At 43.0% G+C, this 21,877-nt stretch overlaps 2 protein-coding genes across 8 annotated transcripts in view; both read left to right on the forward strand.

Moving 5' to 3' along the window:
- IFNAR2 (interferon alpha and beta receptor subunit 2) overlaps positions 1-14,213 on the forward strand; it is a 36,185-nt gene extending 21,972 nt beyond the window's left edge. For 5 of the 6 annotated variants that reach the window (XM_059720690.1, XM_059720691.1, XM_006259435.4 and 2 more), the window contains 7 exons: positions 713-754; positions 1,523-1,649; positions 2,143-2,312; positions 4,872-5,038; positions 6,180-6,348; positions 6,943-7,064; positions 12,802-14,213. In XM_059720690.1, the coding sequence (XP_059576673.1) occupies positions 713-754; positions 1,523-1,649; positions 2,143-2,312; positions 4,872-5,038; positions 6,180-6,348; positions 6,943-7,064; positions 12,802-13,494 (1,490 nt within the window). In that variant the 3' untranslated portion in view covers positions 13,495-14,213. Of the gene's footprint in view, positions 1-712; positions 755-1,522; positions 1,650-2,142; positions 2,313-4,871; positions 5,039-6,179; positions 6,349-6,942; positions 7,065-8,436; positions 8,493-12,801 lie in introns of all 6 variants that reach the window. The other variant, XM_019476492.2, reaches the window with a different exon arrangement.
- A 3,164-nt stretch (positions 14,214-17,377) lies between these two features.
- Positions 17,378-21,877, forward strand: part of IL10RB (interleukin 10 receptor subunit beta) — a 32,751-nt gene continuing 28,251 nt past the window's right edge. The window contains exon 1 of one of the 2 annotated variants that reach the window (XM_059720692.1): positions 17,378-17,453. In XM_059720692.1, the coding sequence (XP_059576675.1) occupies positions 17,393-17,453 (61 nt within the window). In that variant the 5' untranslated portion in view covers positions 17,378-17,392. Of the gene's footprint in view, positions 17,454-17,511; positions 17,743-21,877 lie in introns of those variants that run through there. The other variant, XM_006259437.4, reaches the window with a different exon arrangement.

The raw sequence follows: 21,877 nt of genomic DNA on the forward strand, positions 1-21,877 counted from the left end.
GGTTTTTTTCTCCCGATACGATTCGGATCCATCGTAGAAGGATTTATCCTCCTCTTCAGCAGCAGGAACCCAGATGTGGAACACTATTGGCAGGAGATCAGAATGAGCGTGACTGGCTCCCTAAGCCTACTTGGATCTGAATGCAAGAGCTCTCCCTTTGGCTGGTGTGGTCCACATAAGGCTGGTCCTGTCTTTGAGCATAGGGTTGGACTAGATGACCTCCTGTGGTCGTTTCCAGCCTGAATTTTCTGTGTTTCTGTGATAATACATTCCCCCAAGTAATGGCATTTGGTTGGTATCATCCCACATGGGGGAATTTGAAGGAGAGGAAATGAAGGCAAGGGAGAATGGGAGAAGTAAGAGAAAAGCATTTGAACATATCTTGTAGGGGCAAACACTTCCATTTCAGATACATTCAGTGTTGGCTTTGTTATAGTGTTTTGAGACGAATGGCATCCACCTTATAAAAACATGAGAGGTAGCTGAACCCTTTCTCACCGATAATAATGGAAAACATTTGATACAGAAAAGAAACATTTCCATTTTTTTTTTTTTCATCCAGAAAACAACTGGTGCAATCTGGAAGGCAAGATGACCAGTTTATACATGGTACAGAATGGAAGTAATATCACCTACAATAAATTAATAAGAACTCTTATTTCTCATAGAAAGTTGCACCATTTCTCTAATTAATATATATCTTTATTCCCAGTGTACGTTGGCATTCTGGCTACTACTTCATACAGCTGGCCTGGTAAGAATGTTTACTTTATTTCAAACAAAATCCCTGAGGGTAAGAACAGATATCATCTGAATTCTCATTTGTGCCACTTTAAAATTTTTTAAAGTGGCACAAATGTGGAGCAAATAGACATCCTTACTCTTTGTTGCACCACATGACAGGAAAATCAGTGATGCAAAAAAAGTAGCAATAGACTGCCACTTTATTGCAGCAGATATCTTTTACCTTGTGGTGCTTTCCTTGCTCAGCCAGCCCCATGGGTCTGGGGCAGCAAGGGACACCAGATGTTCCCCTGACTAACCAGCCACATGGGGCTGGATGAGCAGGGAAACACTTTTCCCCCCTGGCCCAGACCCATTGTGTGGGTCTGGGAAAGTGGGGAGATCATGTTGTCCCTGTCCTGTACCGTCAAGGGCAGGATAAAAATGTAATGTGTGTTTCACTGAATGAAGTGAATCAGCTGTGCCATGACACATGATGGTACAGCTGAATTGCTGCATTCAGCAACATCTATTTCTAACGTGAAATAGTTCAAAAGATCTGTATGCTTGTGTCAGGTATCCTTTCCTATTGTCCTGGTTCACTGTGCATGTTAAAGGAAGAAAACTGTGTGGGTCATCTCTAGCAGGACAACCACAAGGATGTGTGCCTCCAGTGCAATGAACTGTGTGAATTCAAATTGCTCTTTCTTCAACTTCCTCAACTTATGGCTGAAAGTTTGCATTTGCTTTCCTTCTCCATCGCTTTTTAACTTTAGTAACTTTCTTTTTCTGTTTGAAGCATCTGTGATAAACCCGCAGTTCAACGTGACGATGACATCTCAGAATTTCCAGCACATTTTATCATGGGAAGCTGGAAGTAATACAACAGTGCCAACATACTATCAAGTGAAGTACTCAAGTTTCAGGTTTGTTTCCTTTCCTATAGTATGCAGAACTTTTTGTTATTTTATAGTCAGAATATTCTGCCTGTTTTCTTGTCCAAATAAATCTTACAAAATTTGCATTCATAAGATCCATAGTAAAGAAGAATTGGGTTTTAGGATATGATTTGCTGTTTGAACATATTTGTACAAGTACACTTTAATTCCTGGAACAAATTTATGCATGGGGAGAAAAAGCAAACCTTTATTTACTCAAAGAGGATCTGTATGATCATAAAGAAGCTTGACCACATCAGCTGCAATAGAGAAGTGGGGACACAATGTCTTGAGAAGAGGGCCTAGCATCAAAAGATCCTGGAGCCAAAAGGCCTACTTTACCTTGCTTTTAACCTCCAGGAAGAATGACTTAGCTGTGTGACACAGATAAGTAATTATATGTAAACCTTATAATTGACCTTTCCTCTGCACCACTTTTGTATTATTTATTCCTTCACCATTTTTTGTTTTGTTTTGTCAGAAGTGGAGAATTTCAGATTGCTGAAGAATGTTCAAATATCACACATCTATTTTGTGACCTATCAGAGTATTTTACTGATGAGCATGAGAACTATGAAGCAATGGTGCAGGGTTTCACAGGATCCAAAGTATTTACTTCATTTACATGTTGTTTAATTCCATACTTGTACAGTAAGTTCTTTTCCTACTACAATGTGTCTGCATAATATTGTTTTTCTGTTTTTATTCTCAAGTATTGCAAGTGGTGTATTAATTTTACCACATGGAACTCCAAAATAATGTCGTTTGTGATTTGCTAACTTAATTAGAAGTAAGATGGCATATCATCTAAATGTATTTAATGGCTTACAGTTGATGAAAAGATAGCTATACAAAATACATGGGCTTAAATACTTACAAATAGAAACAAACAACAATTTTCAAAGTAAAAGTAATGTTGGAATGGGCAGCAGCAGCGTGTATTTGCACCTTATGGCACATTTACACATGCAATTAATACGGCCAAATAAACTCCGGCACAGTTCACTCCAGAGTTTATTGCTCCCAGGTGCTGTGTTTGCACGTGCACCCAGGACCACAACACACTGAGCTGGAGTGGAGTATCCTGACTAGCAGGGGGCCCTGAGGGTCAAACTGCCAGCCTGGGGCTGCTCTGACCTGGTTTAGCGTGCTGTGGAGGTGCTGGCTAGAGCATGAGGGTGCTACAATGTGGGGCTAGCCAGCCAACAGCTCTGCACTGAAGCACCCTCATGCCCCAGCCAGCCCTGTCAGTGTCTACCTGTGCATTGCAGTGGATTAAGTAACTCTGCAATAGGATAGTATTTGCATCTGGCAGTACTATCCTATGGCAGAGTTAATTCGTTTACTTCAGCCTACCACATATGTAGATGGTGACGTTTTACTCCAGAGCTAATTAGTCAGCTCCACAGTAAATGTCTTGTGTAGACACACCCACAGACTATGCAGCAGCTTACATAGGCCTTTCTTTGTTTCAGTTATGTATCTATTTTCTTTAATGTACTAATCACAAATTTCTATAAATGAGGCAGTTTTGGGGGCATGCATTTAGGAGTACAAAGTACAAAAACTTTATATAAATGTTTATAAACTATTTTATAAATGGCATAAAATGCTTTTCTGGTGGTAAAGTTACTTTAAAAATTGAACAGATAAAAATGGTGAGAAATAACAGAATTCCAACTTCCATTCTAAGTGTCATCTTAAGGTTTTTGGCTTTTTTTTGCACTGCTTAAAAATGTTTATTGACAATGATGATCTGGTATGTTAGAGGCTTCCTCTTCAGAGTCGTACTTACAATATCTGCATTAATTTAATTTCTCTCTTGAATTAGAGCCATTTATATTGGAGCCTTAGAAAATGATATTGAGACTGCAGTAACTGAAGTCAGATATAAAGTTACAAAAATTATATCAATTATACTCATACACTCTGAAATATTTTTATGGCAATACATATAAATGGGGTAAACCTTTCTGTGAGTAAAAGTAATGGATATAGGAGTAGGAAGATAAGCACTGGGGAAACCACTACTAGAGAACTGTCTCCAGTTATGTCAACAGTTCAAGAAGGCTGTTGATAAATTTGAGAAGAGCCACAAGTACAGTTAAAGCACTAGAAAGCACCTCTCACTGAAAGACTTCAGGAACTTGGTGTATTTTGTTTAACAAAGAGAAGACGAGTGACTTGATTAGTCTAAGTGTGAAACAAAAGCTTAATAAGAAGGCTCTTCAGTCTTCAGATTAAGTCGATTCTCCATCATTGACAAATTTTAAAATTAAGATTGAATGTTTTCCTATAAAGTGCCATAGTTCAAACAGGATTTAACACAGGCCACAGAGAATACCTGAGTTAAACAGGAAATCAGGCTGGAGGATTACTAGAATCTCTTTACTGGCTTTATAATCTAAAAATAGGAGTGAAGGGCTGTTCTTAGACATTAGCCTAATGGATTTAATACATTCCTAGTCAAGAGAGAGGGAGAAGTGAAGCCTCTCTCTCCTTGGCAGATGAATTTGAGCAACAGACAGAGGGATCTTACAGTAAAAAGCCCTAGGAGTACTGCCAGCTCTAGATGTGGAAACTTAAGCTAATGTTTATCATGGTTTTGGTTTTGGTTTTAAATAAACAATAGGCAGACCACATGAAGCAAATAACCTTTGGGTCATATCAAAGATGTACAGGCTCCTCATTGAAGTTATGTGATCACACTGCCTCTTAAATACTAAAATAACCTTATTAATAGAGCCTTTTTCCCTTTCTTTCCTAACCCTTCAATAATAAGAATAGTTAAAAATATATAGTGCTTTTTGGATTTATCCAAGCAATTAAACTAAGAACTCATGTAAAGTGTGCAACTTTGACTTTCAGGCATTTGCAATTTTGCTGTATTGTGGAGCAAGGAAATGACTGCGTAGTTTTCAAAAACAAGGGCTCGTGGCTCTCCCCAATTTATGAATATTCTGTGAAATTGGATCTTGGGGTATCAGTTTTCTTTCTCAACAGTCTTAATTAAGGTTATGTTTTTATTTCCTCTGCTGGAAAAAAAATCTGGGGAAATGATATGAAATTGAACCCATTGTACATCAATTATATTCTAGGTAAATTGTTAACTATCACTTGCACAGGAATCTAGTTGATACAATGAATTATCTAACATAGCAAATGTAATTGAGTAACGATGTAGTACTTGTATTTTTATTTTTTCAACAGCATCCTTGGGTCCACCAGCAGTTAACATTACTCCATATCCAAGCTCCATAAATATAACAATAAAACTTCCAGCCTCACATTTAAAAAGAGAAGGAAAAGTGTTGTCTTTAATTGACATATATGATGAACTTAATTATGTTATAACTGTGAGAAGATCCGATGCACAGGTAAGCAGTGTGTCATTCTGTCAATGACTAAAGGAACAATTTTAAGTATACTTTGGCCTAAACCATAAGAAAGCCTGCAGAAGATGAGCTCTGATATAGTTGTTGTAACTGTATAGATGAAACAGAATAGAATTATCAGTTTCAAATATATAAAATCATTTATATTTTCCTCAAGGCTTTAGCTGAACAACCTTTGGGAACTTACGGGTTTTTTTTCATTCAGAGTGATACACTATTGCACCAGTAGGTGCATTGTAAGGGAAATGCTGTTCAGTCTTTTGAAGCATCTAACATTGGCTACTGCTAGAGACAAGCTACCTCACTAGATAGCCTGGTGTATTAGTTTATTCTGGTATGTCTGGTATTGCACATTACCAATAAAATAATTAAACTCAGCCCTGGAATATTTTAAAAGTGCCTCTTTTTTAGCTTTTTTGAAGATCATCCTTAAGCATAATATTATGGAAGGTGTTTAAATGCTAGAATGGATAGCCTAGGATACATAGAACAATGGTGGGTAAAAACAACCATCAGACCAGTAAGACAAAAAAGCCCCGAGCCTTAAATGATTTTTTGGGGCAGAGGTGCAGCTTCAGAGTGCACATGCTCTGAGTAACTACAGTAACTGCTTTTCTTAAAAAAACCAAAAACAAAAAACCCCCCAACCCAATGACATGCTCTTTCCCCATAGAATCACTTATCTTTAAATGAGTTTTTTGTTCAGAGCAGAACAAAACCAAAAACACTTTAAATTATGCATGAACAAAGTGCTTTCTGGACCCAGCATCAGCTCAATGAAATTAATCTCTCGGTTTCTCTCAATGTGAAAGAATGTCAGTTCTACTGAATAGCTGCATGGTATTTCCAGGGTTCCATCTCATAGGCAGAGTCTTTTCAGAAATTTGCCTTTGATTTGGCTTTGATTTGGACTGGTCAAACTTGAGATGTTTCAAATAAAATGCTTTATGCTCAACAAACCAGGGTTTTCCAACTTTGATTCTTTGAAAAACTTCCCTCTTCGGTTGTATTTACCAGTGTTCAAGTGGGGAGGGTTCCTGGCATAGCTACTAAATATGTTTTCATCAGGGCATTACGACCCTTTTAGGCAACTAGCTATAACTCAGTTCGCATTATTTTATAGGTGTTGACTCTTAAGAATACAACCACTAAAGAACATTTTGCTACCGTTGTTGAAGGCTTGTATCCAAATGCAAATTACTGCGTGTCTGTTGCTGTGACTGCACCCATACATGATAAATCCATCCCATCAACCTTGAAATGTGTAATTACTGGCTCCATCAGTCAACAAGGTAGGTGTAATGATGTGTAACTGCGTTGTCTTGATTTTCATTCTCCCACATGGAGAGAGAATATTATTTAAATCAGGGGCATCAAACATGGGTTCTGTAGGCTGCATGTGGCTTATGGAGACCCCTGTCTGGCCTGCCAGGTTATGGGCAGGCTACCAGAAGCTGGGGCCATGATCAAGGAGAAGCTTGGCCTGCTTCATTGCTCATGGCCCCTGGGACCTGCTAGACATGGCCATTGGGGGCAGGAGGGCCCTGCAGCCACTTGGCCCACCAGCCTTGGACCTCTGCCACCACCTCCAGATCCATACTGCTGCTGCTACTAGACCTGTAGCAGCTGCTAATCCCACAGATCCAGACAGAGAAGAGCCCCATGGTTTGCATCTGGCTCAGGGTGAGTTCCCAGATGGTGGGGAACATAAAAGAAGGATAAGCCATCTTGTAACCTTACCTAATCATACAAATGAGATTTTTTTTTTAAAGACAAAGTTTAATGCATATTTAATCTTAAGTTCTGTACATGTAATGGAAACTTAGGATACATTTGATAGCTCTCCTGTATTATTGGGCTTTACATGCTCTGTTTTCCCTTTGTAGGTTATCCTGCAGTGTCAATCACAGGTGGGGTGCTTGTTGCATTGGTAGTGTGCGTGATCCTTTTCATCTTGCACATAGCAGGCATTATCAGATTAAAAACTAAAAAATGGCCCAGCGTTTTGGTAGGTATTCCTTTTCATATGTAACATATCTAGTGTGAATGCTTTATTGTGCTTATGCAGCAAGAAGGACTTCTGATACTGTGCCTTACACAAAAAAAAAGTAACACTTCTTTTCAAAAAGTAAATTGCATAATAAATGAAAACCTGATCTTCCTTTCCTTTTTCATGTCCTTGTGACATGCATGTTATTTAGCAAAATTCACAGATTCACTGGAATCTGACATGGCCATGCCATGAGCACCTCTTCTGTGGCCTTGAATTTGCAACTCCTGGGCTATCAACTATGCACTTTGGTGCCCACACCACCCTGGCCCATATCTGTTCCCCCACCTTATTATAGACTGCCAAATGCCTAAGGGGTAGAGATGAGATGAAAAAGTACATTGCCAAAAAACTCTTTATGCCTTTGTTTTTTTCCTTTTTCTACTTGTATGAGTTGTGAAATTGACACTCTAATCAATCTGTTGTTTCTCTATGCACCCTAAAAGGATTGGGGGAATCTGTAGACTCCACGGATCCCCACTAGACCATGGGGCCAGCCACTGGGGGGAACAGTACCTGAGGGAAAGTCAAGTGTTGCATGGGTTGGTTTGTTTTTTCCTGAAATATTTTCCATGTTATGGAATTTTAATTTTATTTTCTGATTAAAAAAAACAAACCACCACACAAAGGCATTTTAGCTCTCCTTGGTGAGCTCTAGCCTCCAAAAGGCTTCTAAAGAATGTTGTGGTATAACCAGGATGGTGGATTCTAGAGCACTGTGAGAATTGAAAGGGAAAAATAGAGACTGTAACCAGTGCTGCGTTACATACCACCAAAACCTAGATGTGGGTGTATTAGGAGAAGTTTGTCCTACTTCTAAGACAACACAAAGTCTTCTGTATACTCTGAAGACTGCAATATAGGGCCCTGTAGAGAGATGTGAGCTAGCTTTAAACAAGCCAACTTGGATACCAGATGCAAACGAGTCACAGGAGCATGATATGTAATGTGGGACATACGTGGTTGGGAAGGAGCTGGGACAGACTCCCTGGGTGTGAGGCAGAGAAGTGTTAGTGAGTAGGGAGGACGTATGGGAATATTTTTATTTTCTTTTAAGATAGTGAGTGGAATCTGGGAAGTGAGGTTGGGTTTGGCAGGGAGGATGCTTTCCTAGGTAAGAGGTAGGAGAATGGGAATGGAAATGGTAGGATGGATTGCTTTGAATTTAGGGTACTGGTAGGGGAGATTTGTTTTGTGTTACTCCTTATTTAAATATTTTATTTTGTTTTTCATACATAGACTATTTTGTCTTTTGCCATGAGACTTTTTTGAGAAGGACGGCATTATATCAAATAAGTAGTATGCAATTAACCCTGCCTTTCCTTTTCAGAAGGGGAGATTAGCCAACACAGTTCCCTGCTTCTGTGACTTCTGGTACCTAACCAGGTTTGTTTAAAGCCAGCTGTAGTGTTAATACACTATAGAGTGGGGCTGCTCAGTAGACATACCCATTCAGGTATCTTGAAACTGCCTAATTATACAGTATATTAGTATGCACTGCAGTATCTGCTAGCTACTGGAATCTCATTTAATAAAATCAACTGCATATTAGAATCAAAACTCCAAAACCAGATCCCAAAAGCATTGTAACTATATATGTTTTCTCCTCCTTATAAGCATCTTACTTCAAAGAAACAGTTGCATATAAGTCTAACCATGGCCTGTGCCTACAAACCATTCTTCCCTCACAAGGTATTAGAATCAATGAGTAAAATACACTAAAGGACCAAACTTCTTCAGAGTTTCATTGCAGGACTCTACACAGGCTTTTTACGCTGCTCACTTTTACTTTGCAATTGTTTATTAGACTTACTGGTTATTAGAATCAAGTGTGAAGACATTCTCCCATTACAGTGTGCCAGGCAGCTTCAGGTGTTGTGGATGCTTTAAATTCCCTTAGCTTGATGTTTCCCCTTACAAACTTACAGCATTTATGGCTGTAAGCATTGTGTAATGATCCAACTCCATTACAGTTCAATGAGTCTTTTCGTTTACTCTATTGAGAATTGGATCATGCTCAAAACTAGAGCTTTGAGGATAATTTAGCACTCAAGGGGTGCATCTACATATGCACTTTATCGCAGAGTTGACTAATTAGCTCTGCAGTAAAGCATCACCATCTACACATGCACCCATATTAGGGCACACTAAATTAACTAACTCTGCTGTAGGATAGTACTGTCCAGAACAAGTACTCTCCTACAGTGGAGTGGTTACATGTGCCAAAACACGTGTAGATGGTGACCGGGGCTGACTGGGGCACAGGGGTGCTACATTGTGGGGGCTGCCTGCCAGCAAGCCCCACACTGGCACTCTTGTGCCCCAGCCAGCCCTCCAGAGCTGTGCCTGATAGTAAGCATTGTTGGGGAGGAGGATCAGAGGCTGCAGGGAGAAGGCTAAAGGGAGGCAGGTAACTGCAATGACTCCGACTCTGACCTGTGTTCCCCCCACACCCCCCCTCCCATTCTTGTACTCGAGTCCAAGACAAGGGGCTTTTGCCCCCATGCTGAATGGGGGAAAAAAACTCATCTTGGATTTGAGTAAATACAGTATTTGAGTGACTACAACTATAAATAAACATTGTGAGGTGTTTAAAAACCTTGCAACAAAATCCATTAGAAACTCTTCAAGGGAGAAAATCCCACAAAAAGTACATTTTCTGAATATCATGGAAATTCATAATGTCTTCCTTCCTGGGTTTGGCCAGAAACTTGGCCCCAGCTAAGGTCAGAGAGGACTAATACATGTTGCCATGAGATTCTCCAGCTCTGTGTATGCGTGCTTGCAGTTTTAGAAAAGGATGTCAGGCATTAGCAAATGGAAGGAGGACTAATTCTGTACTATCGAAGTTTTGCTGGGAATACTAGAATATTGAAGTCAAGTGAGACAAGGTTCCTTGGGTGAATTTGATATCTTTTATTAGACCAACCCAAATGGTTGGAGAATAGTTATTAAGCAAGCTTTCGGGTTCAAAAACCCTTCGTCAGGCTAAGGAAGTTTCAGCAGTCGGTGTGTGCTCTTCTTGGATGGAATGAAAAGTAAACAAGCCAGGGGCTGGGCTGGGCTGGGCTGGGCTGGGCTGGGCTGGGCTGGGCTGGGCTGGGGAGTCAGTTGCCAGGCAGATTATAATGTATCAAAAATCCAATGTCTATGTTTAGTCCATGATTTCGAGTATCCAGCAGGTTGATGAAATGGAGCTCATAGGCTCGTCTCTGGGAAGTGTTGTGTAAGTTTCCCTTGAGGATCAGTACTGAGAGATTGGAGAGAGAGTGACCCTCCTGTGAGAAATGTGCACCGGTAATTGAGTGTTTCTGTCTTTGATAGATTTCTGGTGTGCATTCATTCTGGTGTGCAGTTGTTGTTTGGTCTCTCCTACATATCTTCCATCAGGGCATTTGGTGCATTGGATGAGGTATATTACACTTGTGGAGGTGCAGCTGTAAGATCCAGGGATGCTGATGGCTCTGTTGTGGGGTGTAGTAATAGTGGGGGTGGTTTTGCATTTCTTGTCCTGGCACGGTCTGGATCCTTTTGGTGTGTTCTGGGCTTGAGGAAGTGTGCTTCTTGTGATGAGGTTGGCAAGGTTTGGTGCTTGTTTGAAGGCTAGGATGGGTGGCTCTGGGAAGATCTCTTTAAGAATAGGGTCTCTGTCTAGTATGGGTTGCAATTTTTTGAGGATTTTCCGTACAGGTTCAAGGGAGGGGTGATACGTCATAACCAGCGGTGTGCGATTTGTGGGTGTTTTTCTTCTGTACTGCAGCAGTTCTCCACGTGGTATCCAGGCGGCTCTTTCAAACATGCGATCTACCTCTCTGGAGGAGTGTCCTTGCTGGGTGAAAGCCTTTTTAAGATTGGTGAGGTGGCAATCCTGGGTGTTCTCTTCAGTACAAATGTGGTAGTATCTGAGGGCTTGGCTGTATATCGCAGCTTTTTTGGTGTGTTTAGGGTGATTGCTGGTTCTGTGCAGATGTGTGTTGGTCTGTGGGTTTCTTGTATACTGTGGTCTGTATTTTACCCTTCTGGATACTGATCATTGTGTCTAAAAAGGAGATGTTGGTGCTGGAGTATTCTAAAGGAAGTCGGATGGAGGGATGGTGACTGTTGAATTTCTGGTGGAACTCAATCAGAGATTGCAGGTTTTCAGTCCAAATGATGAAGATATCGATGCATCTTAAGTATAGCAAGGGTTTGATGGTGCAGTTCTTGAGGAAGTCTTCTTCCAGGTGGCTCATAAAAAGGTTGGCATACTGTGGGGCCATTTTAGTGCCCATAGCTGTTCCCATCATGGAGGAAGTGTTGATTATTAAAAGTGAAATTGTTGTGCATGAGGATGAAGTGTATAAGGTCAGTAATATCTTTGGGCCTGTATTCTGGGTTGTAATCTTGTTCCTGTAGATATGTAAGGCAGGCTTGGATGCCATCCTGGTGTGGGATGTTGGTATATAGGCTGGTAACATCCATGGTGGCTAGGAGTGTGTTGCTGGGAAGGTGGTCTATGTTTTTAAGTTTCCATAGAAAGTCTGTAGTAAAGTTGTACAAAACTTGCTCTGTGGGTGACAAGCGGTTTTAGGATTGATTCAACGAAACCTGATATTTCCTTAGTTAGGATCCCATGGTTGGATATGATAGGTCTGCCAGAGTTCCCTTGTTTGTGGATTTTAGGGAGCATGTAAAAAGTCCCTGGGTTAGGTAGCGGGGGGATCAAGGTCTGTAGTTTTTCTTGTAGTCTTGATGGAAATGATTTGATGGTATTGTTGAGTTTTTTGGTGAAAAGGGGAGTAGGATCTTCTTGTAGTTCTTTGTAGTAGGTGGTGTCAGAGAGCTGTCTCTTGGCTTCCTTTATGTAATCCTCACAGTTTAGGATGACTATGGCTCCTCCTTTATCTGCTGGTTTTATTACTATTTGGTAGTTAGATCTTAGAGATTCTATGGCCTTTTTCTCTGGTAGAGAGAGGTTGTTGTGGTGGCATGTGTTGCTGATTATTTCATTGTTCATTCTTTCCCTGAAGCAGTCAATGTAGTGGTCAAGGTTAGGGTTTCGTCCACTGTGAGGTGTCCAATCTGATTTTTTGGGGGCTTTTTGGCATTGATCCTTTCCTGAATGTTGTCAGAGGATGAGTTGTTGTTGTTGGGAGTGGGTTCATTTTGGTCATGGAAATATTCTTTGAGGCGCAGGTGTCGGAAGAATTCTTCTAGTTCTCCACATTGAAGTATTTTATTAGGGTATGTTTCTGGACAGAAATTTAGGCCTTTAGAAAGGACAGATTTTTCAGTTTTTTGGTAAGCGTGTGTGTGGAGGGGTTGATAATATTTGTGGGTTGGTTGCTGCTTTCAGTTTCATCGAGTCTGAGGTTGGAAGGTCGTAAGGTGTTGGTGTTGTTCCTCTGATGGTTGTTTTGTGAGGCATTATCTTTTCTAGAGGATTGCTGGGGTTTTTTTTAGTATAAGTCAAGGGTAGCGAAAAAACAGCTCTTGAGCAGTTTAAATGAGGCTTTAATGAGGAGGAAAAAAAGTAGTTGTGGATTGCTGTGGGCAGATCATGGACTCTAAGACTTGCACGTCAGAAGCTTTTTCTGAGCTCTCAGCTGTGTCAAGGTTTTGGTGCATAGGAACATACAAGTGCATAGTGATGAAGGAGTTCATAATGTAGAAAAATGGTTGTTTTGTTATAATCCATTTGAATTTTTTCTCTTAGAAAACCACAAGGAATTTGGGTTACTCAGTGTGTGAACCTGAACCTGAAAATGTAAGTCCTGTGCAAGTAGTTTTTCAAGACATTAAAAAGAAGGTATGGGATTACAATTATGGTGATGATGATGATGATGAAGATGATGACAATGACACTAGAAACAACGGTGCCTATACTATGCATGGTATCATTCACAGATATTCAGGTGATCATGCAGAGCAAAACATTTCAGTGAAACAGTCTATGGACTGTATATCTATAGAGAGCATCAGTCAATCAAATGAACTACTGGACACTGATGTAAAAAACTCTGGGGAACAACAAATTAGCATTAAGAAAAATGAAGACACAAGTGCTGAAGAGTCCTGTCATCCTTCAGATGAAGAAAACTGTTCTATGGCTTCCGTGTCAAGGAATAGTACTTGCTTTAACATAAATTTAAATACTGTGATGTTGGGAGACTTGGAAAAACCCTGGGATGACACTTCACCCCTAATCTCCCACCAGGAAGATGCAGATGATCTGCCAGAATGTGGTGATTCTGATGCACTTGAATCAAAACTTTTCACAGATGCAGTAGATGTGCAGAAACCAGACTGTCATAACATCTCACATGAATGGCAAAAATCTAGTTTCTCAGATGAAAGTGATTTGTCAGGTTCAGATACAGACCAGGTGACTGAATACATAGGAAGATGAGTTAATGGAAACAAGCACTATTTTACAAAACGTGAATACAAAACATGCACTATTTTACAAAAGCATGGTGTCATATTCCAAAATGTATCTAATTTGGGGCTAAGAATACACTTTCCAAGTAAACCAGCCATGTAGATGTATGTTGTCAAACATGCAAGACTCATGTTAATTACAGCCTGCATTATTCACATAAATACAAATAACTATTCTGAAGATAAATATATGTAGCAACTACACAGGCCAGTTAGTCAGTTTTGCAAAATCTCAAAAGACTTATCCATAGACCACAATACTTAAGTGTTAAACAGTAGATGTTTACCACACATTCCAAACAGAAAGAAGTATTTGTTACCAGGTGGTCTTTTAACAAAATCTTCTTTGTTAGAAATACATGAACAGGAAAGTATTCCATGTAGTCAATCTTTGTAAGGTCTGTTCCTTTCTTACTACTGTGAAATGAGTTTTACCCAGTGTGACACAGTAATGTTGCATTCCTGTGGATTAGTTGAGTGTCATGATGAAGTTCTACTGATCAAGTGAAAGCCACAGAAAAAGCTGCTGAAAAAATTGACAACCTGTATTGTTAGGTAGAAACAGAAGTAGATTTCTTTTTGTCTATTTGTATTATCTTTTCCAGTTTTGTATCCTTTTTTAATGGTTTTAATTTAATTATCAACTGCCACAATTCTGAAATCCCATAAAGGTATTTTAAAATCAAACGTTTTGAAATTGTTGTTCTTGCAACCTGAATGGTATTGCATGGGTGCTCCATATGAACTTGTGAATAGGTTTATGCATGCAGACACAATGAATGCCTCAGGTTTTCTGTCCATTGTGGCTCCTTTATATCATCAAAAAGCAATCAGAACTTAGCTGTAGAGAAGTCCTCACAGAGGTTCATTTTTGGTAGTACAGAACCAAGTTGATCATAGCATAGAGACTTTGGAGGAGCCATGGCTAGTATGTACTGTTTGTCAGCAGGTTCCAGGTGAGATGCAGTCCCTTGGCAGTGAGTGTTAAACCATGTAAATTAAAGCAACTTCCAATATGCTGTAAACTACATTGGGACTGTGTGAATCTGCCCTTGGAATGAGTGAGTTATCCAAGAGCTTGGATTGTGAAAAGTGGATTCTTTGCAGACATGTACATCAGTTGAACTGATAACTAAATTCCACTTTGACAGAACGAACTGTTGAACTGCATTGTCTTCAAGTTACGTATCTACATACATCTGAAAGCAGCGGGATTGACTAGTGGTCCTGAGGACCAGCAGGACTTAGAGGATGTGACTGAAGGCAGAATTTGATCCTCTTGAACGTTCTATTACTGAAGATAATACATTAAGCCAGAAAGAATGCAGTAGTCCTACCCTGATAAAGGAGTGGCTCTCCTAGTAAAAGAAATAGTGCACATGTTTACTCAGGGTAGGGCAGGGTGGCACCATAGAGAAACTGGTTCAGAGAAGCATAAGCTTTCCTAAGCAACAGCCTACTTAATTGATGCTATGAATGGACCAGCAGAAAGAAAGGGTTTTTAAAGAAGAGAAAGGGACAGGAGGAGGGACACAGCTTACCTTCTGCTGAGACAGGTAAAAAGTCAGTTGATTAGATTGAGAAGAACAAGGCAATTAACGCTTTACAATTCCCTTTGTCTTTGGTGGAATATTTCCTTAAGAAGGAACTGCAGGTAAACTTTATGGTTTGTCTAGATTTATTAATTCCATTTTACACTGGTGAGACACTCCTGGTTACAGTGATGGGAGCCACCTTATACTGTAAGTAGACATCTTGTTTGAGCCTGTTCTGATTATTTGACCCAAATCAAAAGGCTTAGTCATTTGACATCATCCTTCCAAATCTCATACCTGTTCCTGTGCCAGAGAGAAGCATATGGCCTGGTTGGCTTGTCCTAGAAAAAGGTCCAGTAACCTTACAGATGCGTGCAGCCACATCCTGGGGAAAATCTTTAACACACTTTATCCTGCATACTTCAGAGGGACTTCAAGCAGGCCCCTGGACTTGTAGGTCTGTAGGATCTAGGGCTGCCAACCCTTCAGGATTGCCCTGGAGTCTCCAGGAATTAGATAAAAATCTCCAAGAGACTGCTGGGAGTCACCGAGGAGATAAATGATAGGGCATTCATTAAAATAAATATTAAAAGTTGAATCCAATTTATACAGTGGTCCAGTGGGTTTTGTAATGTGTGTTTGCCTTCCGGATATAACGCACTGCAATCCATAACTGATAATAAGCATGCAGGCATGTTCACATTGTGTGTCATGGGCACACTGGTGTTTCGGAAACTACCTGGAATAGATTCAAACAGTGTTGGCAACCCAACTAGGATCCCAGGTCAAAAGGATCCTCAGCTGGCAGAGAAACAGTGCCACTGCTTTGATCAGAGAGGAAAAAGGGCTTCTGCCCTGGCACAACTGCTGCCAAGTTACACCCCAAGGAATTATACACAGAAAAAATTCAAAATGATGTGCAGAAAAACTCAAAATTATGCTAAATTAATTACTCTTTTCGTTTTTACACATTAAACTAAATATAACATTATTTGAACCTTCTTTAGAAATATATGCAGCCACATTGCATGGTTGGGGGGTGGCCGTGGGGTGTGGGGGGGATTTGTGAATGTGTAGGCAGGTATTGGTGTGTGGTGGGGGGGGGGTTGTGGGCAGGTGTGAATGGGTGTGGGTGTGTGTGGGCTAGTTGTGAAGGGGTGCAGGGTTTGTGGATGGGTGTGGGGGAGTTGTGAGGGAGTGTGGGGGGGTCTTGTAGGTGAGTGTGGGCACCTCACACACGCACACCGCCCTCCCCATAGTGCACAGCCCCCACTGCCAGTGGGTCGGCAGTAGCAGGCAGCTGGCCTCAGGGCACTCATGGCTACATCAGGCAGAGCCCCCAGCAGTGAGTGCCTTTGGTTGAGTCCCAGGGCTTGCATGTGCTGGCATGGAGTTGACCCAGCCCACTGGTGCACACCTTCAAACCAGACCAAGCCGGCTCCATGCGAGCGTGTAAGGCTTGCGGTACTGCAGGTGAGAGCTGCACATTATCAGGGCAGTTGGGCTCCATGATACCATGTGCAGCTTCCTGCTGGAGTGCTGGAAGCCCCACATGGAGGCACAGAGCTGCCTGGCCTGGCCCAAGGGCATGTGGACCAGAAGCCAGGCACCATCAGGCCGAATGGGTTCTGTGCCTCCACGTGGGGCTTCCAGCACTCCAACAGGAAGCCCCATGTGGAGGCAAGCAGGAGCCCACCCGGCCCAATGGTACACAACTCCGTGCCTCCTTGTGTGCCTTCCCACCTGGCCCGAGGGCACACAGCCCAGTGGTTCACGTGCCATCAGACTGAGTTGTCCCTCCACATGGGGCTTCCAGCACTCCAGAGGGAAGGTGCACATGGAGGCATGGAGTCATGTGCCATCAGGCTAGGAAGGCTCCATGGGTCCACACGCAGCTTCTGGCAGGAGTGCTAGAAGCCCCACATGGAGGCACTAAGCCAGCTGGCCCAGCCCAATGGCACACAGTCTATACCCTCCCTCAAACCCCATGCCCACGCCCCCCTTCTGCGGGCAGGAGCTCTTCTCCCCACTCGCCCAGCTGTCCAGTTGGGCAGCTCTGTGCTTCCACCTCATGCAATTCTGCACAATCCTGCCTCTTACGCACAAAATTGCGCGGGCGCACGACTGCGTAATTCCCCTGGGCGTACAAGGTTTTCAGCTGGATGCTAAGAAAAGCTTTCTCTCTCGGAGGGTGGTGAAGCCCTGGAACAAGTTGGTTTCCCGGGGAGGGGCCGGAATCTGCATCCTTGGAGGTTCCCAAGGCCCGACTAGACAAAGCCCTGGCCTGATCTAGGTGGGGCTGGTCCTGCTGTGAGCAGGCGGTGGCACTACATGACCCATTCCACGCCTCATTATCTCGGATTTCTACCCAGGCCGCTCCCGGGCTTTCCCGGTACGAACAAGCCTGAGCCTTTGCTCAGGAATTGCCAGCTCCGGCCTGCTCCCCCTCCAGGAAGAAACCTGGCCGGGCAGAGCCGAGCGTGAGCTGGCTGGGAGGGAGCCGCAGGGCCCTGCTGCGATGGCTCCGCCCGGCCCAGGCGGAGGGCGGGGATGTCCCGCGTGGCGCCCAGGTACCTGCCCCGGCCAGGCCCGGCCCGGCCCCCGGTGCAGCGGCGGTGCCCGGCTGGAGCCCGCGGCCATGGCCCGGCTGCTCCTGCTGCTGCTGCCCGGGCTGCTGTGCGGTGAGTCCCCCGCGCCCCGCATTGCAGACAGCGCTGGAGGCGGGAGGGCAGCTCAGCCCGGGCCTTTCCGCAGCCCACGGGGGAGGGGGCTGGTGTGAGGGAAGCCCCCAGCCGCAGCAGGGAGGCTTAGGTTGGGTAGGAGGGGAAACTTCCTCTCTAGGGGGGTGGTGGTGCCCTGGGGCCGGCTCCCCAGGGAGGCGGTGATGGGGGCTCTCCATCCTTACGGCCCGGGGAGACAAAGCCTGGCTGGGATGATGTAGCTGGGGCCGATCCTGCTTGGAGCAGGGGGTTGCACCAGGTGCCCTGCTGAGCTCCCTGCCAGCCCGAGAGTAGGGCGGCCAGCCCTCCAGGATCGCCCTGGAGTCCCCAGGAATTGGAGACAAATGTCCAGGAGAATGTGGGGAGTCACCCGGGAGTTAAATGTTAGAGCATGTGTTAAACTAAACTTGATCTGAGCCTCCAGGAGGCCGAGAAGCAATGTTGAATCCAATTTATACAGTCGTCCAGTGGGTTTTTTAAATGTAATAGTGATGTGCATTTGCCTTCCTGACACAAAGTCATTCATGTCATTGCGTCACGTGATGAAACTTCCCGGAATAGATTCAAAGAGGGTGGGTAACCCTAGGCCGGGATGATGTCATTAGGGCTAATCCCGCCTGGCACCGGGAGTGGCACTAGGTGCCCCTTCCAGCCCTCACAGCCTGCGGTTCTGTCTGATCCCAAGTCCGGCTCTGTGGTTCAGTCCCAGGGATACAGGTTGTAGCCGTGGTGGTCTGCAGGCAAAAGTAATCAGAACTCTTGGGGAGGTACTGTCTTTTATTAGACCAACTGGATAGCTGCAAAAAAAAAATCTTTAATGACTTTTTTTGTAACTATCTAACTGGTCTTATAAAAAATTCTTTAAAGTCTAATAAAAATGTCTTTAATTTTTTTTTAATTTAATTTTATTTTTTTTGCAACTATCTAATAAAAGATACTGCCTTCTCAAAAGTTCTGGTTATTCAGTCTGAGCTCCCAACATTCCCAGCTGCCTTGATAACGAGGGGGGAGGTGAGCAACCGCACGTCTTGTCTGGTCCAATTGGGACGGGCTGTGGGGGTTTTGTGCCTTCCTCTCTTGCTGGGCTCTTCCCCAGAATATCTTGAGCATATATTGCCAATGTTTCATAGAAGGAGGCCTTTTAATATGCCCTACTGTGACGTGGGTCAGCCAAGTAGAGCTACAATCCCCTCTCGATGATGGGGGGTGGGGGGCAGGGGGCACTGGTTGATTGGGAAAACAAGAAAACAGAACAGGGGGGAATGAGGGTCATCCATTCATAATGGGTGTGCCAAGGCCTTCCCCCCCAGTCCTCAACCAAGTCCAAGGAGCCAGTGGACACTGCCTAGTAAATCTTTGCCTGGAGACATGTACAGGACACAAGGGACGGCAAAACAGCCTCCCACCCAGAGCCTCCTTCTTGGTTAGATAGATTACTAGCTTGGTTAGGGTCAGGAGAAGGTTGACCAGGAGGTCCTGGGACTTGGTAGAGCCACAGATGGAGACTGTATAAATGAAGAGGTTTCATAGAAGCAGGATGTTGACTGCCATGGATCCCCTGCTTGACCTGGGGCAGGTGAGAGTGTTAGGTCTGTGCTGTGTCAAGGCTGACAACAATCTTAGGTAGAGTTTAGATGATGGACGGTATCAGATGTTTGAATAGCAATGGTCCTGCCACAGGAGGGGTCTTTTGACTAGCTGACCTCTGGAGCTTCCTTCCAGCCTGACATCTCTAGGATTCTGTAAGTACAAATAACTAGCTTATGAGGTGTCCGGTGGGACTGGCAAAGGATTTTTGTAAATGGGACCAAGCTGGGAACATGTAAGACAGCACGGACACTGGGGTTTGGTTTGGTTTCCAATGCAAATAAGGTGTTTTCATTTTCCAAATAAAGGTTGTGTCGAGTTTTGTTGTGCTGGAGGACTTACAGGTGGTTGTTGTTCTCTCTCCCCATGTAAATGACAACATTGGGTGTTCACCAGGGATCCCAGTCAAATAGTAACAAAAAATGAAAAGTTTAGGTAGCCTGACTACAAATCCCTTCCCTCTGAATTACTGGTTCCTCGGCTTCTCTACTTTAGCTGGGCTAGGATTTCACACATGGTAACCTATGTTTCCTGGTAAGCTAATATGAATAACCAGAACTGACCTCCTTTGATCAACATTATTTCATTTCTTTGGGGTTTTTTTCCCAGTTAAGTAGACAAGATCTGATTTTAAAATATGTAAAGGGAAAAAAAGGCCTAGTGGAACTTAAAAAAAAATCTCCTAGGTTTCTTGATGCATCATAAAAAAAGAGAAGGGCATAAATTCACTTTTTCTTTACATGTAACCTGTATTTATGATGTAATGGTGAGTGTACGTGTTATTTAGCCCTGCTCAGCAAACTGAGGTTCAGTGAAATTCTCTTCCGCCAGTCAGATTGTTTTAGCAATGTTTTATCACGTGGCCTGCAATCAGTTATTTTGCAAGATTGCATACACTAGGAAATTCCTTGCCTGTTTTTTTTCAGTTACAGACGGTATGAGGTCAATGTTAGAGCTCCTGTACTTTGTAAACACTAGCATAGCTATGTGATTGCTAAAAATTAGTACTAGGAAATCACTAGATACTTGGGCACAGCCCAAGTATCTGTGGACACATAGACTGGATGTGACTTCAGTCAATGCCACTCTTGACTATTGTGGTGGTCAAAGAGGTGTAGAGCATGGGGCAGTGTAGAGCAGGTGTAGAGCATGGGACCTTCATATCTCTAGGGGCTGAGCACAAGACAGCTTGTATAACCCAGCTAGCCGGAGACAAAGCGCAGTAGGTCTGAACCCTGGTCACTCATTAACTTACCAGGAAATGTAGGTGACTCTGGGTGAAATCCTAGCCCCTCTAAAGTCAATGGGACTTTGCCTGTTTGGTAAAGAGAAAAGGGAAATGACCAAGTCACCATTCCAAGTCCAAATTGGGTACATATCCTGAATGATAATGGGCATTCTCTTTCAGTGTGGTAATGTTGGAGTGATGTTGCAGTTGCAATGGTCCAGGAAATATGTAAGGGCAAGGATATTTCTGAGGACAGAGAGGAGGGTGATACCTTTTATTGGACCAACTGAATGGTTACGAGAGATTTTAGATGGGCTTTCAAGCACAAAGTGCTCTTCCTCAGGCCTGAAAAAGAGGTAGATGCAGCCTGAGCGTCTGAATTGTTTACTGCCAAGATAAAAAATGCCCTTTATACCCAAAAGCAATCCAGAGTTTTAATCTGCTCCTTAGGTGTTTTCATCCTGGTACCTAAAGAGAAAACACAGTGGGTAGCAATTTGAAGTCTTTCAAAGATGGGCCCTGCAGTTTTCTTTCTTTTATCACACACAGATCTTCCAAGTAATCTAAGGCACAACAGTGCTTCCCTCAACTAAGGCAATCCACTGTGGTTTCCCAATCATCCCAACCCACTTCAGGTTATTAAGCAATCATTTTAACAGGAAATTCAAACGAACTCAGGATTCCAGATCTGACTGTGTCTTCCCTCAGGAACCTCCACTTCAGGCACAAATGGCTCTATTGTACTATGGACCAGTGAATCTTAGATGGTATACTTAGTTGGAAGCATTTGTCTATTTCTCCTTCTTGCATACTTGTATCCTCCTTTCTTCATTCTGCTTCAGGGACCCTTCTCCCAAGGTCCTTTTAACCCTTTTAATGGTGATAAGTGAAATAGCCATCAGTATTGGAAAAGAGGGTTCTTCTATGGTTATTTTATAATCTTGGAAGTGGACAGAAAGCAGGGTAGTTTGGCACCTTACAGACTAACTCATTCAGAAGCATAAGTAGTCGTAGATGACAGCCTACTTCATCGGACGCTATGAACAGACTTGCTGAGAGTGGGGACATGCTGCTGAGCAGGGAATGGAAGGGGAGGGGGGGTGATTCTTACCTGATCTTACCTGAATCAGGAACTTAAAAAAAAAAGTCCCCAGCTGTTGTTCCTATTATCTGAAAGGAGGGCGCAACTGTGCCACTGCATCCACTCTGGATTTCCTCCTGTATGATTCACAAGATAAATCCAGAGATTTCATAGGATCATAGAAATAGGAATCCACCGTG

The sequence above is a fragment of the Alligator mississippiensis genome, chromosome 1 (assembly GCF_030867095.1).
Source record: "Alligator mississippiensis isolate rAllMis1 chromosome 1, rAllMis1, whole genome shotgun sequence".
Lineage (NCBI taxonomy): Eukaryota > Metazoa > Chordata > Crocodylia > Alligatoridae > Alligator > Alligator mississippiensis.